We start from the raw sequence: 25,000 nt of genomic DNA, 5'->3' as shown, positions 1-25,000 counted from the left end.
ACAGAACACATAGGACAGAACACATAAAACAGAACACATAGGACAGAACACATAAAACAGAACGAATAGGACAGAACACATAAAACAGAACACATAGGACAGAACACATAGGACAGAACACATAAAACAGAACACATAGGACAGAACACATAGGATAGAACACATAAAACAGAACACATAGGACAGAACACATAGGACAGAACACATAAAACAGAACACATAGGACAGAACACATAAAACAGAACACATAGGACAGAACACATGAAACAGAACACATAAAACAGAACACATAGGACAGAACACATAAAACAGAACACATAGAACAGAACACATAAAACAGAACACATAAAACAGAACACATAAAACAGAACACATGGGACAGAACACATAAAACAGAACACATAGGACAGAACACATAAAACAGAACACATAGGACAGAACACATAAAACAGAACACATAGGACAGAACACATAAAACAGAACACATAGGACAGAACAAAGTAAACAGAACACATAGGACATAACACATAAGACAGAACACATAGGACAGAACACATAAAACAGAACACATTGGACAGAACACATAGGACAGAACACATAAAACAGAACACATAAGAAAGGACACATAGGACAGAACACATAAAACAGAACACATAGGACAGAACACATAATACAGAACACATAGGACAGAACACATAAAACAGAACACATAGGACAGAACACATAAAACAGAACACATAGGACAGAACGAATAGGACAGAACACATAGGACAGAACACATAAAACAGAACACATAGGACAGAACACATAGGACAGAACACATACAACAGAACACATAAAACAGAACACAAAGGACAGAACACGTAAAACAGAACACATAGGACAGAACACATAAAACAGAACACATAGGACAGAACACATAGGACAGAACACATAAAACAGAACACATAAAACAGAACACATAGGACAGAACACATAAAACAGAACACATAAAACAGAACACATAGGACAGAACACATAAAACAGAACACATAGTACAGAACACATAAAACAGAACACATAGGACAGAACGAATAGGACAGAACACATAAAACAGAACACATAGGACAGAACACATAGGACAGAACACATACAACCTAACACATAAAACAGAACACATAAAACAGAACACATAAAACAGAACACATAGGACAGAACACATACAACAGAACACATAAAACAGAACACATAAAACAGAACACATAGGACAGAACAAAGTAAACAGAACACATAGGACATAACACATAAGACAGAACACATAAAACAGAACACATTGGACAGAACACATAGGACAGAACACATAGGACAGAACACATAAAACAGAACACATAGGACAGAACACATAGGGCAGAACACATAAAACAGAACACATAAAACAGAACACATAGGACAGAACACATAAAACAGAACACATAGGACAGAACACATAGGACAGAACACATACAACAGAACACATAAAACAGAACACATAGGACAGAACACATAGGACAGAACACATACAACAGAACATATAAAACAGAACACATAGGACAGAACAAAGTAAACAGAACACATAGGACATAACACATAAAACAGAACACATTGGACAGAACACATAGGACAGAACACATAAAACAGAACACATAGGACAGAACACATAAAACAGAACACATAAAACAGAACACATAGGACAGAACACATAGGACAGAACACATAAAACAGAACACATAGGACAGAACACATAGGACAGAACACATAAAACAGAACACATAGGACAGAACACATAGGACAGAACACATAAAACAGAACACATAGGGCAGAACACATAAAACAGAACACATAAAACAGAACACATAGGACAGAACACATAGAACATAACACATAAAACAGAACACATAGGACAGAACACATAAAACAGAACACATAGGACAGAACACATAGGACAGAACACATAGGACAGAACACATAGGACAGAACACATACAACAGAACACATAAAACAGAACACATAAAACAGAACACATCGGACAGAACACATAAAACAGAACACACAGGACAGAACACATAAAACAGAACACACAGGACAGAACACATAGGACAGAACACATAGGACAGAACACATAGAACAGAACACATAAAACAGAACACATAGGACAAACACATAAAACAGAACACACAGGACAGAACACATAGGACAGAACACATAGGACAGAACACATAAAACAGAACACATAAAACAGAACACATAGGACAGAACACATAAAACAGAACACACAGGACAGAACACATAAAACAGAACACACAGGACAGAACACATAGGACAGAACACATAGGACAGAACACAAAACAGAACACATAAAACAGAACACATAGGACAGAACACATAGGACAGAACAGAAACCTCACCACAGTAAAACGTGAATGAAATTAATTAACCAGTAACATCCACATAGTAACATCCACACTATCATAATTGGCATGAGGCCTCTTGTTGGAGCGTTGTCTAATTCATTCACATGGGAGCAGAACACAGTGTACATGACTCCCTTTTCCACCTTTGACTAATAAAGCTGGCTCAGGAGGGAGTGTGTCTCTGTCTGTCTGTCTGTCTGTCTGTCTGTCTGTCTGTCTGTCTGTCTGTCTGTCTGTCTGTCTGTCTGTCTGTCTGTCTGTCTGTCTGTCTGTCTGTCTGTCTGTCTGTCTGTCTGTCTGTCTGTCTGTCTGTCTGTATGTCTGTGTGTCTGTCTGTCTGTCTGTCTGTCTGTCTGTCTGTCTGTCTGTGTGTGTGTGTGTGTGTAGAGAATATTTTAACTCTCACACCGCAGTCTGGGAGCTATAAAATAACCCACTTTTACAGTATCAAGGTTTACAGTATCAGTATCAAGGTTTACAGTATCAAGGTTTACAGTATCAGGGTTTACAGTATCAAGGTTTACAGTATCAAGGTTTACAGTATCAGGGTTTACAGTATCAAGGTTTACAGTATCAGGGTTTACAGTATCAGGGTTTACAGTATCAAGGTTTACAGTATCAAGGTTTACAGTATCAGGGTTTACAGTATCAAGGTTTACAGTATCAAGGTTTACAGTATCAGGGTTTACAGTATCAAGGTTTACAGTATCAAGGTTTACAGTATCAGGGTTTACAGTATCAAGGTTTACAGTATCAGGGTTTACAGTATCAGGGTTTACAGTATCAAGGTTTACAGTATCAGGGTTTACAGTATCAGGGTTTACAGTATCAGGGTTTACAGTATCAAGGTTTACAGTATCAGGGTTTACAGTATCAGGGTTTACAGTATCAGGGTTTACAGTATCAGGGTTGCTCAACAGGTACTAAATGTATATAATGTCTATAACTATAATGCGTTTTCCCAGCATGTGTGTGTGTGTTGTGCAGAACGTGGGTTGCCTCTCTCGCTCTTTCCCTCTCGTTCTCCCTCTCTCTTTTTGAATTCAAACGATTTATTCGAAAACGTGTTAACATTGCCAAAGCATATGGAATAGATAATAAACCATATTGAAATAAACAATCAGAAAATAACAGTAAACATTACACTCACAAAAGTCTCTCTCCCCCTCCTGTCTCAATCTCTCTGTCTCTCTCTCTCTGTCCCCCTCTCTCTCTCTCTCTCTCTCTGAGTGGTTTGCCCTCATGGCCTCTGTAGTCTAGACGGGAGGGCCGGGTTGTTTTCTCATCCAGGGAGGGGGAGACAGCAGGTTGGTACCCCACTGAGAGGGCAGAGCAGAGGGCTAGGTTAGGCCCAGAGAGGCCCCTGGTTCCCACATACCCAGCAGTTAGCATTACCATCAGGGACACACCTCACCAATAGTCTCTCTAATACACCACACAGAGACACAGCACCAATAGTCTCTCTAATACACCACACAGAGACACAGCACCAATAGTCTCTCTAATACACCACACAGAGACACAGCACCAATATTCTCTATAATACACCACACAGAGACACAGCACCAATAGTCTCTATAATACACCACACAGAGACAATGCACCAATAGTCTCTCTAATACACCACACAGAGACACAGCACCAATAGTCTCTCTAATACACCACACAGAGACACAGCACCAATAGTCTCTCTAATACACCACACAGAGACACAGCACCAATAGTCTCTATAATACACCACACAGAGACACAGCACCAATAGTCTCTCTAATACACCACACAGAGACACAGCACCAATAGTCTCTCTAATACACCACACAGAGACACAGCACCAATAGTCTCTCTAATACACCACACAGAGACACAGCACCAATAGTCTCTCTAATACACCACACAGAGACACAGCACCAATAGTCTCTCTAATACACCACACAGAGACACAGCACCAATAGTCGCTCTAATACACCACACAGAGACACAGCACCAATAGTCTCTCTAATACACCACACAGAGACAATGCACCAATAGTCTCTCTAATACACCACACAGAGACACAGCACCAATAGTCTCTCTAATACACCACACAGAGACACAGCACCAATAGTCTCTCTAATACACCACACAGAGACACAGCACCAATAGTCGCTCTAATACACCACACAGAGACACAGCACCAATAGTCTCTCTAATACACCACACAGAGACAATGCACCAATAGTCTCTCTAATACACCACACAGAGACACAGCACCAATAGTCTCTCTAATACACCACACAGAGACACAGCACCAATAGTCTCTACTTGGTTAGCTGCTGCCTGGTTAGCTGCTGCCTGGTAATCTGCTGTCTGGCTGCTTGGTTATCTGCTGTCTGGCTGCCTGGTAATCTGCTGTCTGGCTGTTTGGTTATCTTCTGTCTGGCTGCTTGGTTATCTTCTGTCTGGCTGCCTGGTTATCTTCGGTCTGGCTGTTTGGTTATCTGCTGTCTGGCTGCCTGGTTATCTTCTGTCTGGCTGCCTGGTTATCTGCTGTCTGGCTGCTTGGTTATCTGCTGTCTGGCTGCCTGGTTATCTGCTGTCTGGCTGCCTGGTTATCTGCTGTCTGGCTGCCGGGTTATCTGCTGTCTGGCTGCCTGGTTATCTGCTGTCTGGCTGCCTGGTTATCTGCGGTCTGGCTGCCTGGTTATCTTCTGTCTGGCTGCTTGGTTATCTGCTGGCTGGCTGCCTGGTTATCTGCTGTCTGGCTGCCTGGTTATCTTCTGTCTGGCTGCTTGGTTAGCTGCTGTCTGGCTGCCTGGTTATCTGCTGTCTGGCTGCCTGGTTATCTTCTGTCTGGCTGCTTGGTTATCTTCCGTCTGGCTGCCTGGTTATCTTCTGTCTGGCTGCTTGGTTAGCTGGGATTTATAGTGGACCTCTATTTAGCTACAGCTGTTTGTAAATCAGCGAAAGAAAAAGGAAATGTCATGCAGGCCTCGCTGTGACAACTCACAGGAACAATCCCAAATGCCAAATGATTCCCTATATAGTGCACTACTTTGACCAGGGCATTGACAGTATCCAAAGTTTGAGTTTATTTTTTACAGGGACAGTGCACATCAATCAAGGTTTCAGTAAAAGTGCTGGTTTCAGCCAGCCGGCTAATTTTCAACCGCAGTCCCTGGGCAGGGTATAAAGTAGTGCACTAAATAGGGAATATTTGGTATTTGGTATTTTATTAGGATCCCCATTAGCTGTTGCAAAAGCAGCAGCTACTCTTCCTGGGGTTCCACACAGAACACAGAACACAGAACTCAGAACACAGAACTCAGAACTCAGAACACAGAACTCAGAACACAGAACACAGAACACAGAACTCAGAACACAGAACACAGAACTCAGAACACAGAACAGAGAACTCAGAACACAGAACATAATGCAGAATGACATAATGCAGAACATCAATAGACAAGAACAGCTCAAGGACAGAACTTACATAAAAAAATAGATATCAATATATACACACAAACTATCTAGGTCAAATAGGGTGTCATTTGGGTGGTACACAGGGCATTAACACTCCCACTGCAGGGGCCTACGTTGATGATAACCATGGAAAAACAGGCGTATCAACAGGTAGATGTTGGAGATGGGAGATTAAAATTAGCATGGTATTTTCTATTCTAGATTTAAAAACTGGAAAAACTCAGGGACTTTAAAGTGTCAAAACCAAAAGTCATAACGTCCTTGAGATAGATCAGAGGAAAATATGATATAAATATATTATACACATATAAAACCATTTTATAAGCAGTGAACGGTTGAACTGCTGACAACACAGGACAGATGTTGGTAGAAATGACATATTGAAGCTTTTGTTACAAACTGCCATTTTTGCAAATGATTGGGGCACATCTATTAAAAAGAAAGTGCAGTTTTTCTGGATTGTAGTGATTGGGCGAAAGCATAAGGAAATATTTAACCAGCCAATTGCAGTCAATTACTTTGATCACGGCGACTGTGTTTATAATCTCTCAGTCACTCTACTCCTTTGGCTGTCTGACAGAGGGAAAACAAACATTTAATTTCTTTCTCTCTCTATCTCTCTCTCTCTCTCTCTCTCTCTCTCTCTCTCTCTCTCTCTCTCTCTCTCTCTCTCAACCCCTTCATCTTCCTCTCTTTCTCCCCTCTCTCCCTTTTTTCTCTCTTTCTTCCCCAGAACATGCTGGTGACTAATACGGTTTGGCAGACCGGCCACAACTCTCTTCAGGCTTAAATATCAAACCAAACATTTCCTCTGCTGAGAGGGGTGGTCAGCCTGGAGTAGTACACTGAGGCTCGGTCCCAAACGGCACCCTATTCCCTACATAGTGCACTACTGTTGACCAGAGCCAACGGAAAGACCTGGGTCACGGGTGTCAAATTCACCAGCCCAGAGAAAGATAGAGGGAGAGAGACAGACGGTGAGAGAAGAGGAGAGGGAGAAAGACAGACAGGGAGAGAAGAGGAGAGGGAGAGGAGATGTAGAGAGAGGACAGTAGAGAGAGGAAGAGGAGAGGGAGAGAGACAGACAGGGAGAGAAGAGGAGAGGGAGAGAGACAGACAGGGAGAGAAGAGGAGAGGGAGAGAGACAGACAGGGAGAGAAGAGGAGAGGGAGAGGAGATGTAGAGAGAGGACAGTATAGAGAGGAAGAGGAGAGGAGAGAGACAGGGAGAGAAGAGGAGAGGGAGAGAGACAGACAGACAGGGAGAGAAAGATAGAGGGAGAGAGACAGACAGGGAGAGAAGAGGAGAGGGAGAGGAGATGAAGAGAGAGGACAGTCGAGAGAGGAAGAGGAGAGGAGAGAGCCAGACAGGGAGAGAAGAGGAGAGGGAGAGGAGATGAAGAGAGAGGACAGTCGAGAGAGGAAGAGGAGAGGAGAGAGCCAGACAGGGAGAGAAGAGGAGAGGGAGAGAGACAGACAGGGAGAGAAGAGGAGAGGGAGAGGAGATGTAGAGAGAGGAAGAGGAGAGGAGAGATATGGGAGTAGAGGAGAGATGTAGAGAGAGGAGAGGAGAGCAGAGGAGAGATGTAGAGAGAGGAGAAGAGATGTAGAGAGAGGAGAGGAGAGATAGCGGAGCAGAGGAGAGATGTAGAGAGAGGAGAGGAGATGTAGAGAGAGGAGAGGAGATGTAGAGAGAGGAGAGAGAGGAGAGAGAGGAGAGAGAGGAGATGTAGAGAGAGGAGAGAGAGGGGAGCAGAGAAGAGATGTAGAGAGAGGAGAGGAGAGAGAGGGGAGCAGAGGAGAGATGTAGAGAGAGGAGAGGAGATGTAGAGAGAGGAGAAGAGATGTAGAGAGAGGAGAGGAGATGTAGAGAGAGGAGAGGAGATGTAGAGAGAGGAGGAGAGATGTAGAGAGAGGAGATATGTAGAGAGAGGAGAGATGTAGATGTAGAGAGAGAGGAGAGGAGAGAGGAGGGATGAGCAGAGGAGAGATGTAGAGAGGAGAGGAGAGTAGAGAGAGGAGAGGAGATGTAGAGAGGAGGAGATGAGAGAGAGAGAGGAGAGATGTAGAGGAGGAGAGGAGATGTAGAGAGAGGAGAGGAGATGTAGAGATGTAGAGAGAGGAGAGGAGAGGAGGAGCAGGAGAGAGGAGAGAGGAGAGAGAGAGGGGATGTAGAGAGAGGAGTAGAGAGAGGAGAGGAGAGGAGAGGAGAGATGTAGAGAGAGAGAGGGAGAGGGAGCAGAGGAGAGATGTAGAGAGAGAGAGGGGATGTAGAGAGAGGAGATGAGAGAGGGAGAGGAGAGATGTAGAGAGAGGAGATGTGAGAGAGGGAGAGCAGAGGAGAGGGAGAGATGTAGAGAGAGAGGAGAGAGATGTAGAGAGAGGAGAGGAGAGAGAGGGGAGTAGAGGAGAGATGTAGAGAGAGGAGAGGAGATGTAGAGAGAGGAGAAGAGATGTAGAGAGGAGAGGAGATGTAGAGAGAGGAGAGGAGATGTAGAGAGAGGAGAGGAGATGTAGAGAGAGGAGAGGAGATGTAGAGAGAGGAGAGGAGAGAGAGGGGAGCAGAGAAGAGATGTAGAGAGAGGAGAAGAGATGTAGAGAGAGGAGAGGAGAGAGAGGGGAGCAGAGAAGAGATGTAGAGAGAGGAGAAGAGATGTAGAGAGAGGCGAGGAGATTTAGAGAGAGGAGAGGAGATGTAGAGAGAGGAGAGGAGAGAGAGGGGAGCAGAGAAGAGATGTAGAGAGAGGAGAAGAGATGTAGAGAGAGGAGAGGAGATGTAGAGAGAATGAGAGGAGATGTAGAGAGAGGAGAGGAGATGTAGAGAGAGAAACACTAGAGACAAATTTCCTCAGTTGCTATGGGAGAGAAGAGGAGCTAGTGCTCCCGACCGGCCCAGGAATGATGACAGACTGAGAGACTGACAGCACATGTAAAATTCATAGTGTCCCTTGGGCCTGGTAACTGAGAACTGGGCTCAATTGGCTCCCGCTATTAAATGGTTGTTGATGCTTAAGCTAAAACTTTAATGGACCTGGTCTGTAGTCTGTAATGTAATGTAATGTAATGTCTACACTACTGATGCACCTGGTCTGTAATGTAATGTAATGTAATGTAATGTAATGTAATGTCTACACTACTGATGGACCTGGTCTGTAATGTAATGTAATGTAATGTAATGTAATGTAATATAATGTAATGTCTACACTACTGATGGACCTGGTCTGTAATGTAATGTAATGTAATGTAATGTCTACACTACTGATGGACCTGGTCTGTAATGTAATATAATGTAATGTAATGTCTACACTACTGATGGACCTGGTCTGTAATGTAATGTAATGTAATGTAATATAATGTAATGTCTACACTACTGATGGACCTGGTCTGTAATGTAATGTAATGTAATGTAATGTCTACACTACTGATGGACCTGGTCTGTAATGTAATGTAATGTAATGTAATGTCTACACTACTGATGGACCTGGTCTGTAATGTAATATAATGTAATGTAATGTAATATAATGTAATGTAATGTAATGTAATGTAATGCAATGTAATGTCTACACTACTAATGGACCTGGTCTGTAATGTAATGTAATGTATATACTCATGTTGAGAGGGAGGAGGAGGAGGAGGAGGTGGAGGTGGAGGTGGAGGAGGAGGAGGAGGTGGAGGTGGAGGAGGAGGAGGAGGAGGTGGAGGAGGAGAGGGAGGAGGATGGGGAGGAGGAGGAGGAGGGGGAGGAGGAGGAGGAGGAGGAGAAGGAGAGGGGAGGAGGAGGTGGAGGAGGAGGTGGAGAGGGAGGAGGAGGTGGAGGTGGAGGAGGAGGAGGAGGAGGTGGAGGAGGAGGGGGGGGGAGGAGGAGGAGGAGGAGGAGGAGAGGGGGAGGAGGAGGTGGAGGAGGAGGTGGAGAGGGAGGAGGAGGTGGAGGAGGAGGTGGAGAGGGAGGTAGGAGGAGGAGGAGGTGGAGGAGGAGGGAGGAGGGGGAGGAGTATGTGGAGGAGAAGAAGCAGGAGGAGGAGGAGAGGGAGGAGGAGGGGGAGGAGTATGTGGAGGAGGAGGAGGAGGAGGAGGAGGAGGAGGAGGAGGAGGAGGAGGTGGAGGAGAGGGAGGTGTGTGGGCGTGGATGTGTCTAGCGAGCAGAAAGAGAGACCAGGTCCTCTTATAGGTCAGTTCTCTGGAATATAAGGGGGTTTGAAGGAAGAGAGAACAAGAGAAGGGGACAAAACGCTCAGAGGTATTAGAATACAATAAAAGAGAGACTCTGCCACGTACCTCCAAGTCGTTGAAGAATAAGTGAGAGTCTGCCAAGTTAAAGATCATCTCCTCCATCCTCAGTCCCAGTGACACAGACGTCGGAGGATCCTGGAGAATATCATCAACACATCACGTCAAATAATACAACAGATACCAATGAGCATCAGATATGTAAACGTCCAGGTTCTTGTAAATAACAGAGATTGATGCGTTGACGCAGCTTTTTAATCAGTGTCTGTGTGTCCTTGTTGTGTGTTATTGTGTAATCGTTGGTGTTGTATGTTGCCCGGTGCCCTGACATTTCTCCTTTTGGGATGAATACAGTACTATCCTACTGTATATTAAAGTACACACACACACACAGTACTATCCTACTGTATATTAAAGTACACACACACACACAGTACTATCCTACTGTATATTAAAGTACACACACATACAGTACTATCCTACTGTATATTAAAGTACACACACACACACAGTACTATCCTACTGTATATTAAAGTACACACACACACACAGTACTATCCTACTGTATATTAAAGTACACACACACACACAGTACTATCCTACTGTATATTAAAGTACACACACACACAGTACTATCCTACTGTATATTAAAGTACACACACACACACAGTACTATCCTACTGTATATTAAAGTACACACACACACACAGTACTATCCTACTGTATATTAAAGTACACACACACGCACGCACACACACACACACACACACACACACACACACACACACACACACACACAGTTACTGAGCATTACATGTTGATTTAGAAATTATCATTAATAACCGAAGAGTTTATTTCCAAAACTAAATATCAACACATTTTTTTTCACATTTCTGTTTTCTCATCAGATATTACTGCTTATTGGGAACCTTCATGTGTGTGTCCAATGTGACTATTTCCAGATTTATGATTCATAGGTTTTATGAAAACATTTTTTATTTTTTTGCCAAACACATATTTGTTGTTTAGATGGAAAGGAATGTTCGTATCCCATATATTTGATCCTGTATATTTGATATTTGATCCTGTATATTTGATCCTGTATATTTGATATTTGATCCTGTGTATTTGATCCTGTATATTTGATCCTGTATATTTGGTATTTGATCCTGTGTATTTGATCCTGTATATTTGATCCTGTATATTTGATCCTGTATATTTGATCCTGTATATTTGATATTTGATCCTGTATATTTGATCCTGTATATTTGGTATTTGATCCTGTGTATTTGATCCTGTATATTTGATATTTGATCCTGTATATTTGATCCTGTATATTTGATCCTGTATATTTGATCCTGTATATTTGATCCTGTATATTTGATCCTGTATATTTGATCCTGTATATTTGCCTGTGATATGCGGTTGTCTCACCTAGCTATCTGAAGATAATTACTGTAAGTCACCCTGGATAAGAGCATTCGGTACATGACTAAAATGTCAAAGGTAAATGATCACATATTGCTGAATTAAGTTATTATAAATTATTATTTTTTAATTATTGATTTCACAAACACATCATTTGTACAGATATTTATTCAAATGTGGTTTTTTATTACACTGCACTGTGTGAAACCTAGCTGTAATTATTTATCTGAGAATGAGGCAGATTTATGTTATATTGTATTTCATTTAACGTTTATTTAACTAGGCAAGTCAGTTAAAGAACAAATTGTTACTTTACAATGACAGCCAACCCCGGCCAAATCCTCCCCTAACCCGGACGCTGCTGGGCCAGTTGTGCGCCGCCCTATGGGACTCCTGCTCAGTGCCTTAGACCGCTGTGCCACACAGGATGAAATAGCATATATAGCATTTTCCTACAAAACATAATAATTTTTCTCTTTGAAAATGAAACCATAAAGTGATAGATTTTAAACAAATACACGTCTGTCATTGAACAACCCCCATGCCATGATTAGATTTGTTTTTAAAACACACCAATCTTTTTCATAATTTCTTTAAACAATAAAACCTCATTTACCAACATTTCTGAAAATGTATAGCATTTTGGATTGAAACTCTTCCACTGATGATTTGTCTCTATCTATCTATCGACACTTTTACACCTTTGGAATTCTCCTACATTCCAGAACACTACGACCTCATAAAGAGGAGAAGAAATTCTAGAGATCTAAAAGAAAGTTCTGCTTTTGTTTATGACCTTACAGAGGGACTAGACTAGCCTCCAGAACGTCCAGGCAGAGAGGAGGGAGAGTTTCATTAATGTAGTAACAGCGCAACTCGTTTTGAATGCGGGTGAGCGATAGAGACGAGGACAGGGTCGTAACCTTATCGTAAAAACTCCATTCTAAACATACTTGTATTGGTGCGTCATCTAGCTGGCTGCAGTAAATCAGAGGCGTGCGTGCACACACACACACACACACACACACACACACACACACACACACACACACACACACACACACACAACTCAACCAACTGCCCCCCATCCCTGAAGTTTCCCAAGCTTCTAAACCATTGGATAAACTTAACATAATGTGAATAGTTATTTGATCTAACAATTACCCCAAAAAATAAATGGTTAGATCATTTAATTGTGTTATAGTCACAAAAAAAATACCTCTATACTCAAAAAAAAAATGTTTTGTTATATTAGCTGAGTGCTTCTCAAGCCGACATAATATTGATACACCACATAAAAGACATAATATTGATACACCACATAAAAGACATAATATTGATACACCACATAAAAGACATAATATTGATACACCACATAAAAGACATAATTGCAATTTTTTTTCACTTAATTGTAAATTGTGTGATTATTTTTTCTTCTTCTCCCTCCCCTTTCCGCCTCTGTAATGTAATACTGTCCGTAACGGGGATATGTCTGTCTGTCTGTAAGATAATATGGAGGGAAGAAGAGAGACCTGGGCTCTAAATAGTTAATGAACCAGTGACAATGCCCCCCCCCCCTTTCAAACCAGACAGCAACGAATGCAAAGCATCTCCAGACAAATTGAGGGGAAAAAATGCATTATCACAAAAAAAAGGAAAACAGATGAAAGTGTTTCCCAGAAGCATCAATATATATGATTCTAATATATAACAGTAGGTGCCTGTCTACTATTCACTATTGATTATTTGATGCTAATATATATATATATATATGATTCTAATATATAACAGTAGGTGCCTGTCTGCTATTCACTATTGATTATTTGATGCTAATATATATATATATGATTCTAATATATAACGGTAGGTGCCTGTCTGCTATTCACTATTGATTATTTGATGCTAATATATATATATATATATGATTCTAATATATAACGGTAGGTGCCTGTCCTACACTATTCATTTAAAAAGCTTTTCAACCATAATAATAATCAGTCTTTCTCAAAAGCTGCATCTGTCTCTGACGAAACGGTCGTCGTGTTTATCCGAGTCTTTAATCCACTAGTGGACGTCGTCGCACGGTTTACTGTTCACTGAATACGTCGCCTAAAATACATAAATCATTTTCTACATTTTCACCTTTTTTTGTCTTGGCAAAAAAAGCCACAGAGAAATAGTATATTCCTTTAAGTTTCTCTCTCTCTCTCTGTCTCTCTCTCTCTCTCTCTCTCTCTCTCTCTCTCTCGTCCTCCACTACATTCATTACTCTCTCTCTCTCTCTCTCTCTCTCTCTCTCTCTCTCTCTCTCTCTCTCTCTCTCTCTCTCTCTCTCTCTCTCTCTCTCTCTCTCTCTCTCTCTCTCTCTGTCTCTCTCTCTCTCTCTGTCTCTCTCTATCTCTCTTTTCACGTCTTTCTCTCTAAGCTTGGTTAAGATGTAAACTTGATGTAAACTTGATGTAAACTTGATGTATTTTATTGTATTGCTTACAGTCTTCCATTTCTAATCAGCGGTGACAACAACACAGAGACTATAGCTAGTTGTGGGAGGGCGAGGGTCTCTGTGTGTTGCAGGCTTACCAGCCTAATGCTACGAGACCAGTGTGTGTGTGTGTGTGTGTGTGTGTGTGTGTGTGTGTGTGTGTGTGTGTGTGTGAGGACCAGAGGGAGGGATTAAAGAGTTAAACCACCTAAAGACACACCTGAGCTTAGCACTGATTACCTGTCACACCCCACAATGCATCACAACGCCACACAACGGTAATGTCTTCCCTGAAACCACACAAGAAGAACGTAATGTTCTCCACTCTTTGGGTGGCTATCTTCTTTTTTTTTCTTATTCTTTCCAAACCCCCAGTTTGAATCAATCTTTCAGTCAGAATTCATCAAAAAATAATTAGTCTGTGTCCCCTCCCCTCGTCCCCTTTCTCTTCCACCTCTGGAAGTTGAAGTGATTTAATCTCACAAACGGACAGGGGAACTTAGTTGCTGGGAAGACAGGGTAAAGTGCTTCTCTCTCTCCGTCCGGGCCGGTGAATCCTCTCCAATTAAACCTAAACAGTCAGTCAGCGAGTTAAGACAGGCCAGGAGGCTAGAGACCCACTGTTGTCACTGCTACAGCCGTAGCCCCATTACACCACCTGTCCCTGGTCGTCAGAACTATCAACAGGGGCGCCAAGTCACCCCCCAACCCCCACCTAACCCCCCCTCGACCCCACAGCCTATCCCCTTAAAGCTGTACCCCATCCGCAGATGGCCTCAGACATCAGTTTCATGGGCCAGAGCTGCCTTGATGCCAATTAGGAGAACTGATAGGCACAGCAGTGTGTGTGTGTGTGTGTGTGTGTGTGTGTGTGTGTGTGTGTGTGTGTGTGTGTGTGTGTGTGTGTGTGCGTGCGTGCGTGCGTGCGTGTGTGCGTGCGTGTGTGCGTGCGTGCGTGTGAGTGTTTGTCTGTGTGTGCGTGCGTACGTGCGTGTGTGAGTGTTTGTCTGTGTGTGTGCGTGCGTGCGTGCGTGTGTGTGTGTGTGTGTGCGTACATCTCTATTTATAGGCCCTGCTCAACAGGGAAAGAGGGGAAATGATTTGTCTATACCACTCAGATGAAGACAGTGTTGGAGAATGGATCTGTCTTGCCTTATGTTGTTAGCTAGTTCACATGTAGTTTTTACAGATCTATAATCTATTATGTGATAGTTTAGTCTATACATCTTCATTGTATTTCCCTCTGTGAGGGAACATTGGTTACATTAATAACAAAACAGAGAGAAACAGAGAGAGAAACAGAGAGAGAGAGAGAAAAAGAGAGAAAGAGAGAGCAACAGAGACAGAGAGAAAGAGAGAAAGAGAGAGAGAGAAATACAAAGAGAGAAACAGAGAGAGAGAGAGAGAGAGAGCAACAGAGACAGAGAGAGCGACAGAGAGAGAGAAAAAAAATACAAAGAGATAGAGAGAGAGAGAAAGACAGAGAGAGAAATACAGAGAGAGAAATACAGAGAGAGAAACAGAGAGAGAGAGAGAGAGAGAGAGAGAGAGAGAGAAGAGAGAGAGAGAAAACAGAGAGAGAGAGCGACAGAGAGAGAGAGAGAGAGAGAGAAGAGAGAGAGAGAGAGAAACAGAGAGAGAGAGAGAGAGAGCAACAGAGACAGAGAGAGCGACAGAGAGAGAGAGAGAGAGAGAGATACAAAGAGAGAGAGCAACAGAGACAGAGAGAGCGACAGAGAGACAGAGAGAGAGAGAGAGAGAGAGAGAGCCTTTTGTGTGTGTCAGTTCCTAGATTGACTCTAAGAGTGGAAGGTCCTTACGGAGTCAGCATTGTTTCCTGTTTCAGAGAGGCACCACAGCGACCCAGAGTGTGTGTGCGTGTGTGTATGCGTGTTCCCTCGGCTCCCTAAGCCGCTCTCTCTTTACCCAGCATGCACGGCTAAGGATAAAGTAAATAAACATCTTAGGTCACGGGGCAGCCCTCTTTCACCCCCAAAACAAAACAGTGCCCCCTTCAAACACCCCATCTATGTTCCAAATGGCACCCTGTTTTCCTATACCAGAGTTCTGGTCAAAAGTAGTGCACTAGATAGGGCATAGGGTGCCATTTGGGATGTATCCGCCCTCATAGCAGAACAAAGTCCCAGAGAGCGGGGCCACGATGAGCCATGCCCACTCTCTGACCCATGAGAACCAATATGTCAATCTTCTGACTTTCAAAAGCAGAGGAAGAAAAACTCCAACCGAACCAAAAACAAAACCCCAACGAAAGATAATTGCTGGGAATTCTTAGACATAATACAAACCAAGAACCTGGGTATAATTTTATACAAACAAATAGAGGTGGACGGATTAAGCATTTTTTAAATTTTTTAAATATTTTTTTAAACATTTGAACTAAGATGATTGCCGTTGTCATAATAAAGACATTTATAATTAAAATGGGTATATACTGTATACAGTAGTGTAGTTCATGTTCGTATGGAGAGTTATATAAAACCAATGCACTTTGGAGATTGACATATTTCCCAAATGGTTTTTGTTTTTAAAAACTTACATTTAGAGACGCCAATTTATGAACAACAAATTTTACAGCACAGTGTCTTCTTCCTATGTAAACCAAACTCACGCCCATTGTGAACTCTTTAAATAACTCTCTAAATACAAAAATACAGTGATATCTAAAACAACACTTCATTTGATATTTGAACAATGTATACTACTAATAAAAACATCTTACTAAATTGATCATGTGATTTTACTGTTTAGATTCTCTTTGACAATTAAATTCTAAAGAGGGATTCTGGGTAATCTTAAACTAACATCTACTTTGAAACTAAAGTATCCACACGTGGTTATGGGTCTTAAAATAAAGAAGACACCAGTACCATGTCAGATATAGAGTTTACAACTATTACATTTTGAGTTTGCATCCCAATATTACACTTTACATATATATATATATATTACGGAAGACTGAAATATAACAAAACAATTTGACATAGAAACACCTGATTTTTGGCTTTTTCATTTTTGATCATGATGAATAATTATGAAAAAATATGAATACAATTCTACCCATGAGGCTACCAGTTCATTTGACTGCAGGAGAGGGCTACGAATAAGAAACGCACCAGTCTAGTCCCGTCCTCTCTCCAGACAGACTTTCGTATCAAGCTAAAGCTAATTACATCGGGTAGCCATGGCCTGGTTTCTCCCGGGAAATGTATCCATGAAAACAGGTGGATGCAATTCATTAATTCAACAACAATGTGTCTTTCTGAAGGAGAAACGTGATGAGTCCACAGTACAGCTGTTCTGTCCTGGGCCCCTGGTTATAACCTGTTCTGTCCTGGGCCCCTGGTTATAACATGTTCTGCCCTGGGTCCCTGGTTATAACATGTTCTGTCCTGGGCCCCTGGTTATAACCTGTTCTGTCCTGGGCCCCTGGTTATAACATGTTCTGCCCTGGGTCCCTGGTTATAACATGTTCTGCCCTGGGCCCCTAGTTATAACCTGTTCAGTCCTAGGCCCCTGGTTATAACCTGTTCTGTCCTGGGCCCCTGGTTATAACATGTTCTGCCCTGGGTCCCTGGTTATAACATGTTCTGCCCTGGGCCCCTAGTTATAACCTGTTCTGTCCTGGGCCCCTGGTTATAACCTATTCTGTCCTGGTCTCCTAGTTATAACCTGTTCTGTCCTGTCTCTGGTTCTGTCCTGGGCCCCTGGTTATAACCTGTTCTGTCCTGGTCTCCTAGTTATAACCTGTTCAGTCCTAGGCCCCTGGTTATAACCTGTTCTGTCCTGGTCTCCTAGTTATAACCTGTTCTGTCCTGGGCCCCTGGTTATAACCTGTTCTGTCCTGGTCTCCTAGTTATAACCTGTTCTGTCCTGGTCTCCTAGTTATAACCTGTTCTTTCCTGGGCCCCTGGTTATAACATGTTCTGTCCTGGTCTCCTAGTTATAACCTGTTCTGTCCTGGTCTCCTGGTTATAACCTGTTCTGTCCTGGTCTCCTAGTTATAACCTGTTCTGTCCTGGTCTCCTAGTTATAACCTGTTCTGTCCTGGGCCCCTGGTTATAACCTGTTCTGTCCTGGTCTCCTAGTTATAACCTGTTCTGTCCTGGGCCCCTGGTTATAACATGTTCTGTCCTGGTCTCCTAGTTATAACCTGTTCTGTCCTGGTCTCCTAGTTATAACCTGTTCTGTCCTGGTCTCCTAGTTATAACCTGTTCTGTCCTGGGCCCCTGGTTATAACATGTTCTGTCCTGGTCTCCTAGTTATAACCTGTTCTGTCCTGGGCCCCTGGTTATAACATGTTCTGTCCTGGTCTCCTAGTTATAACCTGTTCTGTCCTGGTCCCCTGGTTATAACATGTTCTGTCCTGGTCTCCTAGTTATAACCTGTTCTGTCCTGGGCCCCTGGTTATAACCTGTTCTGTCCTGGTCTCCTAGTTATAACCTGTTCTGTCCTGGTCTCCTAGTTATAACCTGTTCTGTCCTGGGCCCCTAGTTATAACCTGTTCTGTCCTGGTCTCCTAGTTATAACATGTTCTGTCCTGGTCTCCTAGTTATAACATGTTCTGTCCTGGGCCCCTGGTTATAACATGTTCTGTCCTGGGCCCCTGGTTATAACCTGTTCTGCCCTGGGCCCCTAGTTATAACCTGTTCTGTCCTGGTCTCCTAGTTATAACCTGTTCTGTCCTGGGCCCCTGGTTATAACCTGTTCTGTCCTGGTCTCCTAGTTATAACCTGTTCTGTCCTGGTCTCCTAGTTATAACCTGTTCTGTCCTGGTCTCCTAGTTATAACATGTTCTGTCCTGGGCCCCTGGTTATAACCTGTTCTGTCCTGGTCTCCTAGTTATAACCTGTTCTGTCCTGGTCTCCTAGTTATAACATGTTCTGTCCTGGGCCCCTAGTTATAACCTGTTCTGTCCTGGGCCCCTGGTTATAACCTGTCCTGTCCTGGGCTCCTAGTTATAACCTGTTCTGTCCTGGTCTCCTAGTTATAACCTGTTCTGTCCTGGTCTCCTGGTTATAACCTGTTCTGTCCTGGTCTCCTAGTTATAACATGTTCTGTCCTGGTCTCCTAGTTATAACCTGTTCTGTCCTGGTCTCCTAGTTATAACCTGTTCTGTCCTGGGCCCCTGGTTATAACCTGTTCTTTCCTGGGCCCCTGGTTATAACCTGTTCTGTCCTGGGCCCCTGGTTATAACCTGTTCTGTCCTGGTCTCCTAGTTATAACCTGTTCTGTCCTGGTCTCCTGGTTATAACATGTTCTGTCCTGGTCTCCTAGTTATAACCTGTTCTGTCCTGGGCCCCTAGTTATAACCTGTTCTGTCCTGGTCTCCTAGTTATAACCTGTTCTGTCCTGGTCTCCTAGTTATAACCTGTTCTGTCCTGGTCTCCTAGTTATAACCTGTTCTGTCCTGGTCTCCTAGTTATAACCTGTTATGTCCTGGTCTCCTAGTTATAACCTGTTATGTCCTGGTCTCCTAGTTATAACCTGTTCTGTCCTGGGCCCCTGGTTATAACATGTTCTGTCCTGGTCTCCTAGTTATAACCTGTTCTGTCCTGGTCTCCTAGTTATAACCTGTTATGTCCTGGTCTCCTAGTTATAACCTGTTCTGTCATGGGCCCCTGGTTATAACATGTTCTGTCCTGGTCTCCTAGTTATAACCTGTTCTGTCCTGGGCCCCTGGTTATAACCTGTTCTGCCCTGGTCTCCTGGTTATAACCTGTTCTGTCCTGGTCTCCTAGTTATAACCTGTTCTGTCCTGGTCTCCTAGTTATAACCTGTTCTGTCCTGGGCCCCTGGTTATAACCTGTTCTGTCCTGGTCTCCTAGTTATAACCTGTTCAGTCCTAGGCCCCTGGTTATAACCTGTTCTGTCCTGGTCTCCTAGTTATAACCTGTTCTGTCCTGGTCTCCTGGTTATAACCTGTTCTGTCCTGGTCTCCTAGTTATAACCTGTTCTGTCCTGGACCCCTGGTTATAACATGTTCTGTCCTGGTCTCCTGGTTATAACATGTTCTGTCCTGGTCTCCTAGTTATAACCTGTTCTGTCCTGGGCCCTGTCTGGTTTATAACCTGTTCTGTCCTGGTCTCCTAGTTATAACCTGTTCTGTCCTGGTCTCCTAGTTATAACATGTTCTTTCCTGGGCCCCTGGTTATAACATGTTCTGTCCTGGTCTCCTAGTTATAGCCTGTTCTGTCCTGGTCTCCTGGTTATAACCTGTTCTGTCCTGGTCTCCTAGTTATAACCTGTTCTGTCCTGGTCTCCTAGTTATAACCTGTTCTGTCCTGGGCCCCTGGTTATAACCTGTTCTGTCCTGGTCTCCTAGTTATAACCTGTTCTGTCCTGGGCCCCTGGTTATAACATGTTCTGTCCTGGTCTCCTAGTTATAACCTGTTCTGTCCTGGTCTCCTAGTTATAACCTGTTCTGTCCTGGTCTCCTAGTTATAACCTGTTCTGTCCTGGGCCCCTGGTTATAACATGTTCTGTCCTGGTCTCCTAGTTATATCCTGTTCTGTCCTGGGCCCCTGGTTATAACATGTTCTGTCCTGGTCTCCTAGTTATAACCTGTTCTGTCCTGGTCCCCTGGTTATAACATGTTCTGTCCTGGTCTCCTAGTTATAACCTGTTCTGTCCTGGGCCCCTGGTTATAACCTGTTCTGTCCTGGTCTCCTAGTTATAACCTGTTCTGTCCTGGTCTCCTAGTTATAACCTGTTCTGTCCTGGGCCCCTAGTTATAACCTGTTCTGTCCTGGTCTCCTAGTTATAACCTGTTCTGTCCTGGTCTCCTAGTTATAACCTGTTCTGTCCTGGTCTCCTAGTTATAACCTGTTCTGTCCTGGGCCCCTGGTTATAACATGTTCTGTCCTGGTCTCCTAGTTATAACCTGTTCTGTCCTGGTCTCCTGGTTATAACCTGTTCTGTCCTGGTCTCCTAGTTATAACCTGTTCTGTCCTGGTCTCCTAGTTATAACCTGTTCTGTCCTGGGCCCCTGGTTATAACCTGTTCTGTCCTGGTCTCCTAGTTATAACCTGTTCAGTCCTAGGCCCCTGGTTATAACCTGTTCTGTCCTGGTCTCCTAGTTATAACCTGTTCTGTCCTGGTCTCCTGGTTATAACCTGTTCTGTCCTGGTCTCCTAGTTATAACCTGTTCTGTCCTGGACCCCTGGTTATAACATGTTCTGTCCTGGTCTCCTGGTTATAACATGTTCTGTCCTGGTCTCCTAGTTATAACCTGTTCTGTCCTGGGCCCCTGGTTATAACCTGTTCTGTCCTGGTCTCCTAGTTATAACCTGTTCTGTCCTGGTCTCCTAGTTATAACCTGTTCTGTCCTGGGCCCCTGGTTATAACCTGTTCTGTCCTGGTCTCCTAGTTATAACCTGTTCTGTCCTGGTCTCCTAGTTATAACCTGTTCTGTCCTGGTCTCCTAGTTATAACCTGTTCTGTCCTGGTCTCCTAGTTATAACCTGTTCTGTCCTGGGCCCCTGGTTATAACCTGTTCTGTCCTGGTCTCCTAGTTATAACCTGTTCTGTCCTGGTCTCCTAGTTATAACATGTTCTTTCCTGGGCCCCTGGTTATAACATGTTCTGTCCTGGTCTCCTAGTTATAGCCTGTTCTGTCCTGGTCTCCTGGTTATAACCTGTTCTGTCCTGGTCTCCTAGTTATAACCTGTTCTGTCCTGGTCTCCTAGTTATAACCTGTTCTGTCCTGGGCCCCTGGTTATAACCTGTTCTGTCCTGGTCTCCTAGTTATAACCTGTTCTGTCCTGGGCCCCTGGTTATAACATGTTCTGTCCTGGTCTCCTAGTTATAACCTGTTCTGTCCTGGTCTCCTAGTTATAACCTGTTCTGTCCTGGTCTCCTAGTTATAACCTGTTCTGTCCTGGGCCCCTGGTTATAACATGTTCTGTCCTGGTCTCCTAGTTATATCCTGTTCTGTCCTGGGCCCCTGGTTATAACATGTTCTGTCCTGGTCTCCTAGTTATAACCTGTTCTGTCCTGGTCCCCTGGTTATAACATGTTCTGTCCTGGTCTCCTAGTTATAACCTGTTCTGTCCTGGGCCCCTGGTTATAACCTGTTCTGTCCTGGTCTCCTAGTTATAACCTGTTCTGTCCTGGTCTCCTAGTTATAACCTGTTCTGTCCTGGGCCCCTAGTTATAACCTGTTCTGTCCTGGTCTCCTAGTTATAACCTGTTCTGTCCTGGTCTCCTAGTTATAACCTGTTCTGTCCTGGTCTCCTAGTTATAACCTGTTCTGTCCTGGGCCCCTGGTTATAAAATGTTCTGTCCTGGTCTCCTAGTTATAACCTGTTCTGTCCTGGGCCCCTGGTTATAACCTGTTCTGTCCTGGTCTCCTAGTTATAACCTGTTCTGTCCTGGTCTCCTAGTTATAACCTGTTCTTTCCTGGGCCCCTGGTTATAACATGTTCTGTCCTGGTCTCCTAGTTATAGCCTGTTCTGTCCTGGTCTCCTGGTTATAACCTGTTCTGTCCTGGTCTCCTAGTTATAACCTGTTCTGTCCTGGTCTCCTAGTTATAACCTGTTCTGTCCTGGGCCCCTGGTTATAACCTGTTCTGTCCTGGTCTCCTAGTTATAACCTGTTCTGTCCTGGGCCCCTGGTTATAACATGTTATGTCCTGGTCTCCTAGTTATAACCTGTTCTGTCCTGGTCTCCTAGTTATAACCTGTTCTGTCCTGGTCTCCTAGTTATAACCTGTTCTGTCCTGGGCCCCTGGTTATAACATGTTCTGTCCTGGTCTCCTAGTTATATCCTGTTCTGTCCTGGGCCCCTGGTTATAACATGTTCTGTCCTGGTCTCCTAGTTATAACCTGTTCTGTCCTGGTCCCCTGGTTATAACATGTTCTGTCCTGGTCTCCTAGTTATAACCTGTTCTGTCCTGGGCCCTGGTTATAACCTGTTCTGTCCTGGTCTCCTAGTTATAACCTGTTCTGTCCTGGTCTCCTAGTTATAACCTGTTCTGTCCTGGGCCCCTAGTTATAACCTGTTCTGTCCTGGTCTCCTAGTTATAACATGTTCTGTCCTGGTCTCCTAGTTATAACATGTTCTGTCCTGGGCCCCTGGTTATAACATGTTCTGTCCTGGGCCCCTGGTTATAACCTGTTCTGCCCTGGGCCCCTAGTTATAACCTGTTCTGTCCTGGTCTCCTAGTTATAACCTGTTCTGTCCTGGGCCCCTGGTTATAACCTGTTCTGTCCTGGTCTCCTAGTTATAACCTGTTCTGTCCTGGTCTCCTAGTTATAACCTGTTCTGTCCTGGTCTCCTAGTTATAACATGATCTGTCCTGGGCCCCTGGTTATAACCTGTTCTGTCCTGGTCTCCTAGTTATAACCTGTTATGTCCTGGTCTCCTAGTTATAACCTGTTCTGTCCTGGTCTCCTAGTTATAACCTGTTCTGTCCTGGTCTCCTAGTTATAACATGTTCTGTCCTGGTCTCCTAGTTATAACATGATCTGTCCTGGGCCCCTGGTTATAACATGTTCTGTCCTGGGCCCCTGGTTATAACCTGTTCTGCCCTGGGCCCCTAGTTATAACCTGTTCTGTCCTGGTCTCCTAGTTATAACCTGTTATGTCCTGGCCCCCTGGTTATAACCTGTTCTGTCCTGGTCTCCTAGTTATAACCTGTTCTGTCCTGGTCTCCTAGTTATAACCTGTTCTGTCCTGGTCTCCTAGTTATAACATGATCTGTCCTGGGCCCCTGGTTATAACCTGTTCTGTCCTGGTCTCCTAGTTATAACCTGTTATGTCCTGGTCTCCTAGTTATAACCTGTTCTGTCCTGGTCTCCTAGTTATAACCTGTTCTGTCCTGGTCTCCTAGTTATAACCTGTTCTGTCCTGGGCCCCTGGTTATAACCTGGTCTGTCCTGGTCTCCTAGTTATAACCTGTTCTGTCCTGGTCTCCTGGTTATAACCTGTTCTGTCCTGGTCTCCTAGTTATAACCTGTTCTGTCCTGGTCTCCTAGTTATAACATGTTCTGTCCTGGTCTACTGGTTATAACATGTTCTGTCCTGGTCTCCTGGTTATAACCTGTTCTGTCCTGGTCTCCTAGTTATAACCTGTTCTGTCCTGGGCCCCTGGTTATGACCTGTTCTGTCCTGGTCTCCTAGTTATAACTGTCCTGGTCTCCCTGGTCTCCTAGTTATAACCTGTTCTGTCCTGGTCTCCTAGTTATAACCTGTTCTGTCCTGGTCTCCTAGTTATAACCTGTTCTGTCCTGGTATCCTAGTTATAACCTGTTCTGTCCTGGGCCCCTGGTTATAACATGTTCTGTCCTGGGCCCCTGGTTATAACCTGTTCTGTCCTGGTCTCCTAGTTATAACCTGTTCTGTCCTGGGCCCCTGGTTATAACCTGTTCTGCCCTGGTCTCCTAGTTATAACCTGTTCTGTCCTGGGCCCCTGGTTATAACCTGTTCTGTCCTGGTCTCCTGGTTATAACCTGTTCTGTCCTGGGCCCCTGGTTATAACCTGTTCTGTCCTGGTCTCCTAGTTATAACCTGTTCTGTCCTGGGCCCCTGGTTATAACATGTTCTGTCCTGGTCTCCTAGTTATAACCTGTTCTGTCCTGGGCCCCTGGTTATAACCTGTTCTGTCCTGGTCTCCTAGTTATAACCTGTTCTGTCCTGGTCTCCTAGTTATAACATGTTCTGTCCTGGTCTCCTAGTTATAACCTGTTCTGTCCTGGTCTCCTAGTTATAACCTGTTCTGTCCTGGTCTCCTAGTTATAACATGTTCTGTCCTGGGCCCCTGGTTATAACCTGTTCTGTCCTGGGCCCCTGGTTATAACCTGTTCTGTCCTGGTCTCCTAGTTATAACCTGTTCTGTCCTGGGCCCCTGGTTATAACCTGTTCTGTCCTGGTCTCCTAGTTATAACCTGTTCTGTCCTGGGCCCAGGGTTATAACCTTTTCTGTCCTGGTCTCCTGGTTATAACCTGTTCTGTCCTG

The 25,000-nt window shown here is 43.9% G+C and overlaps 1 protein-coding gene across 4 annotated transcripts in view; it reads right to left on the bottom strand.

Annotated features, from left to right (window-relative positions):
* LOC115127598 (eyes absent homolog 1) overlaps window positions 1–25,000 on the bottom strand; it is a 160,716-nt gene that overhangs the window by 50,792 nt on the left and 84,924 nt on the right. For all 4 annotated transcript variants that reach the window (XM_065006874.1, XM_065006876.1, XM_065006875.1 and 1 more), the window contains one exon: window positions 10,163–10,252. In XM_065006874.1, the coding sequence (XP_064862946.1) occupies window positions 10,163–10,252 (90 nt within the window). The remainder of the gene's footprint in view (window positions 1–10,162; window positions 10,253–25,000) is intronic.

The sequence above is a fragment of the Oncorhynchus nerka genome, linkage group LG22 (genome assembly GCF_034236695.1).
Source record: "Oncorhynchus nerka isolate Pitt River linkage group LG22, Oner_Uvic_2.0, whole genome shotgun sequence".
In the NCBI taxonomy this organism is placed as follows: domain Eukaryota; kingdom Metazoa; phylum Chordata; class Actinopteri; order Salmoniformes; family Salmonidae; genus Oncorhynchus; species Oncorhynchus nerka.
Note: the sequence above shows the minus strand (reverse complement) of the source record. Positions and strands in the feature narration are given on the sequence as shown.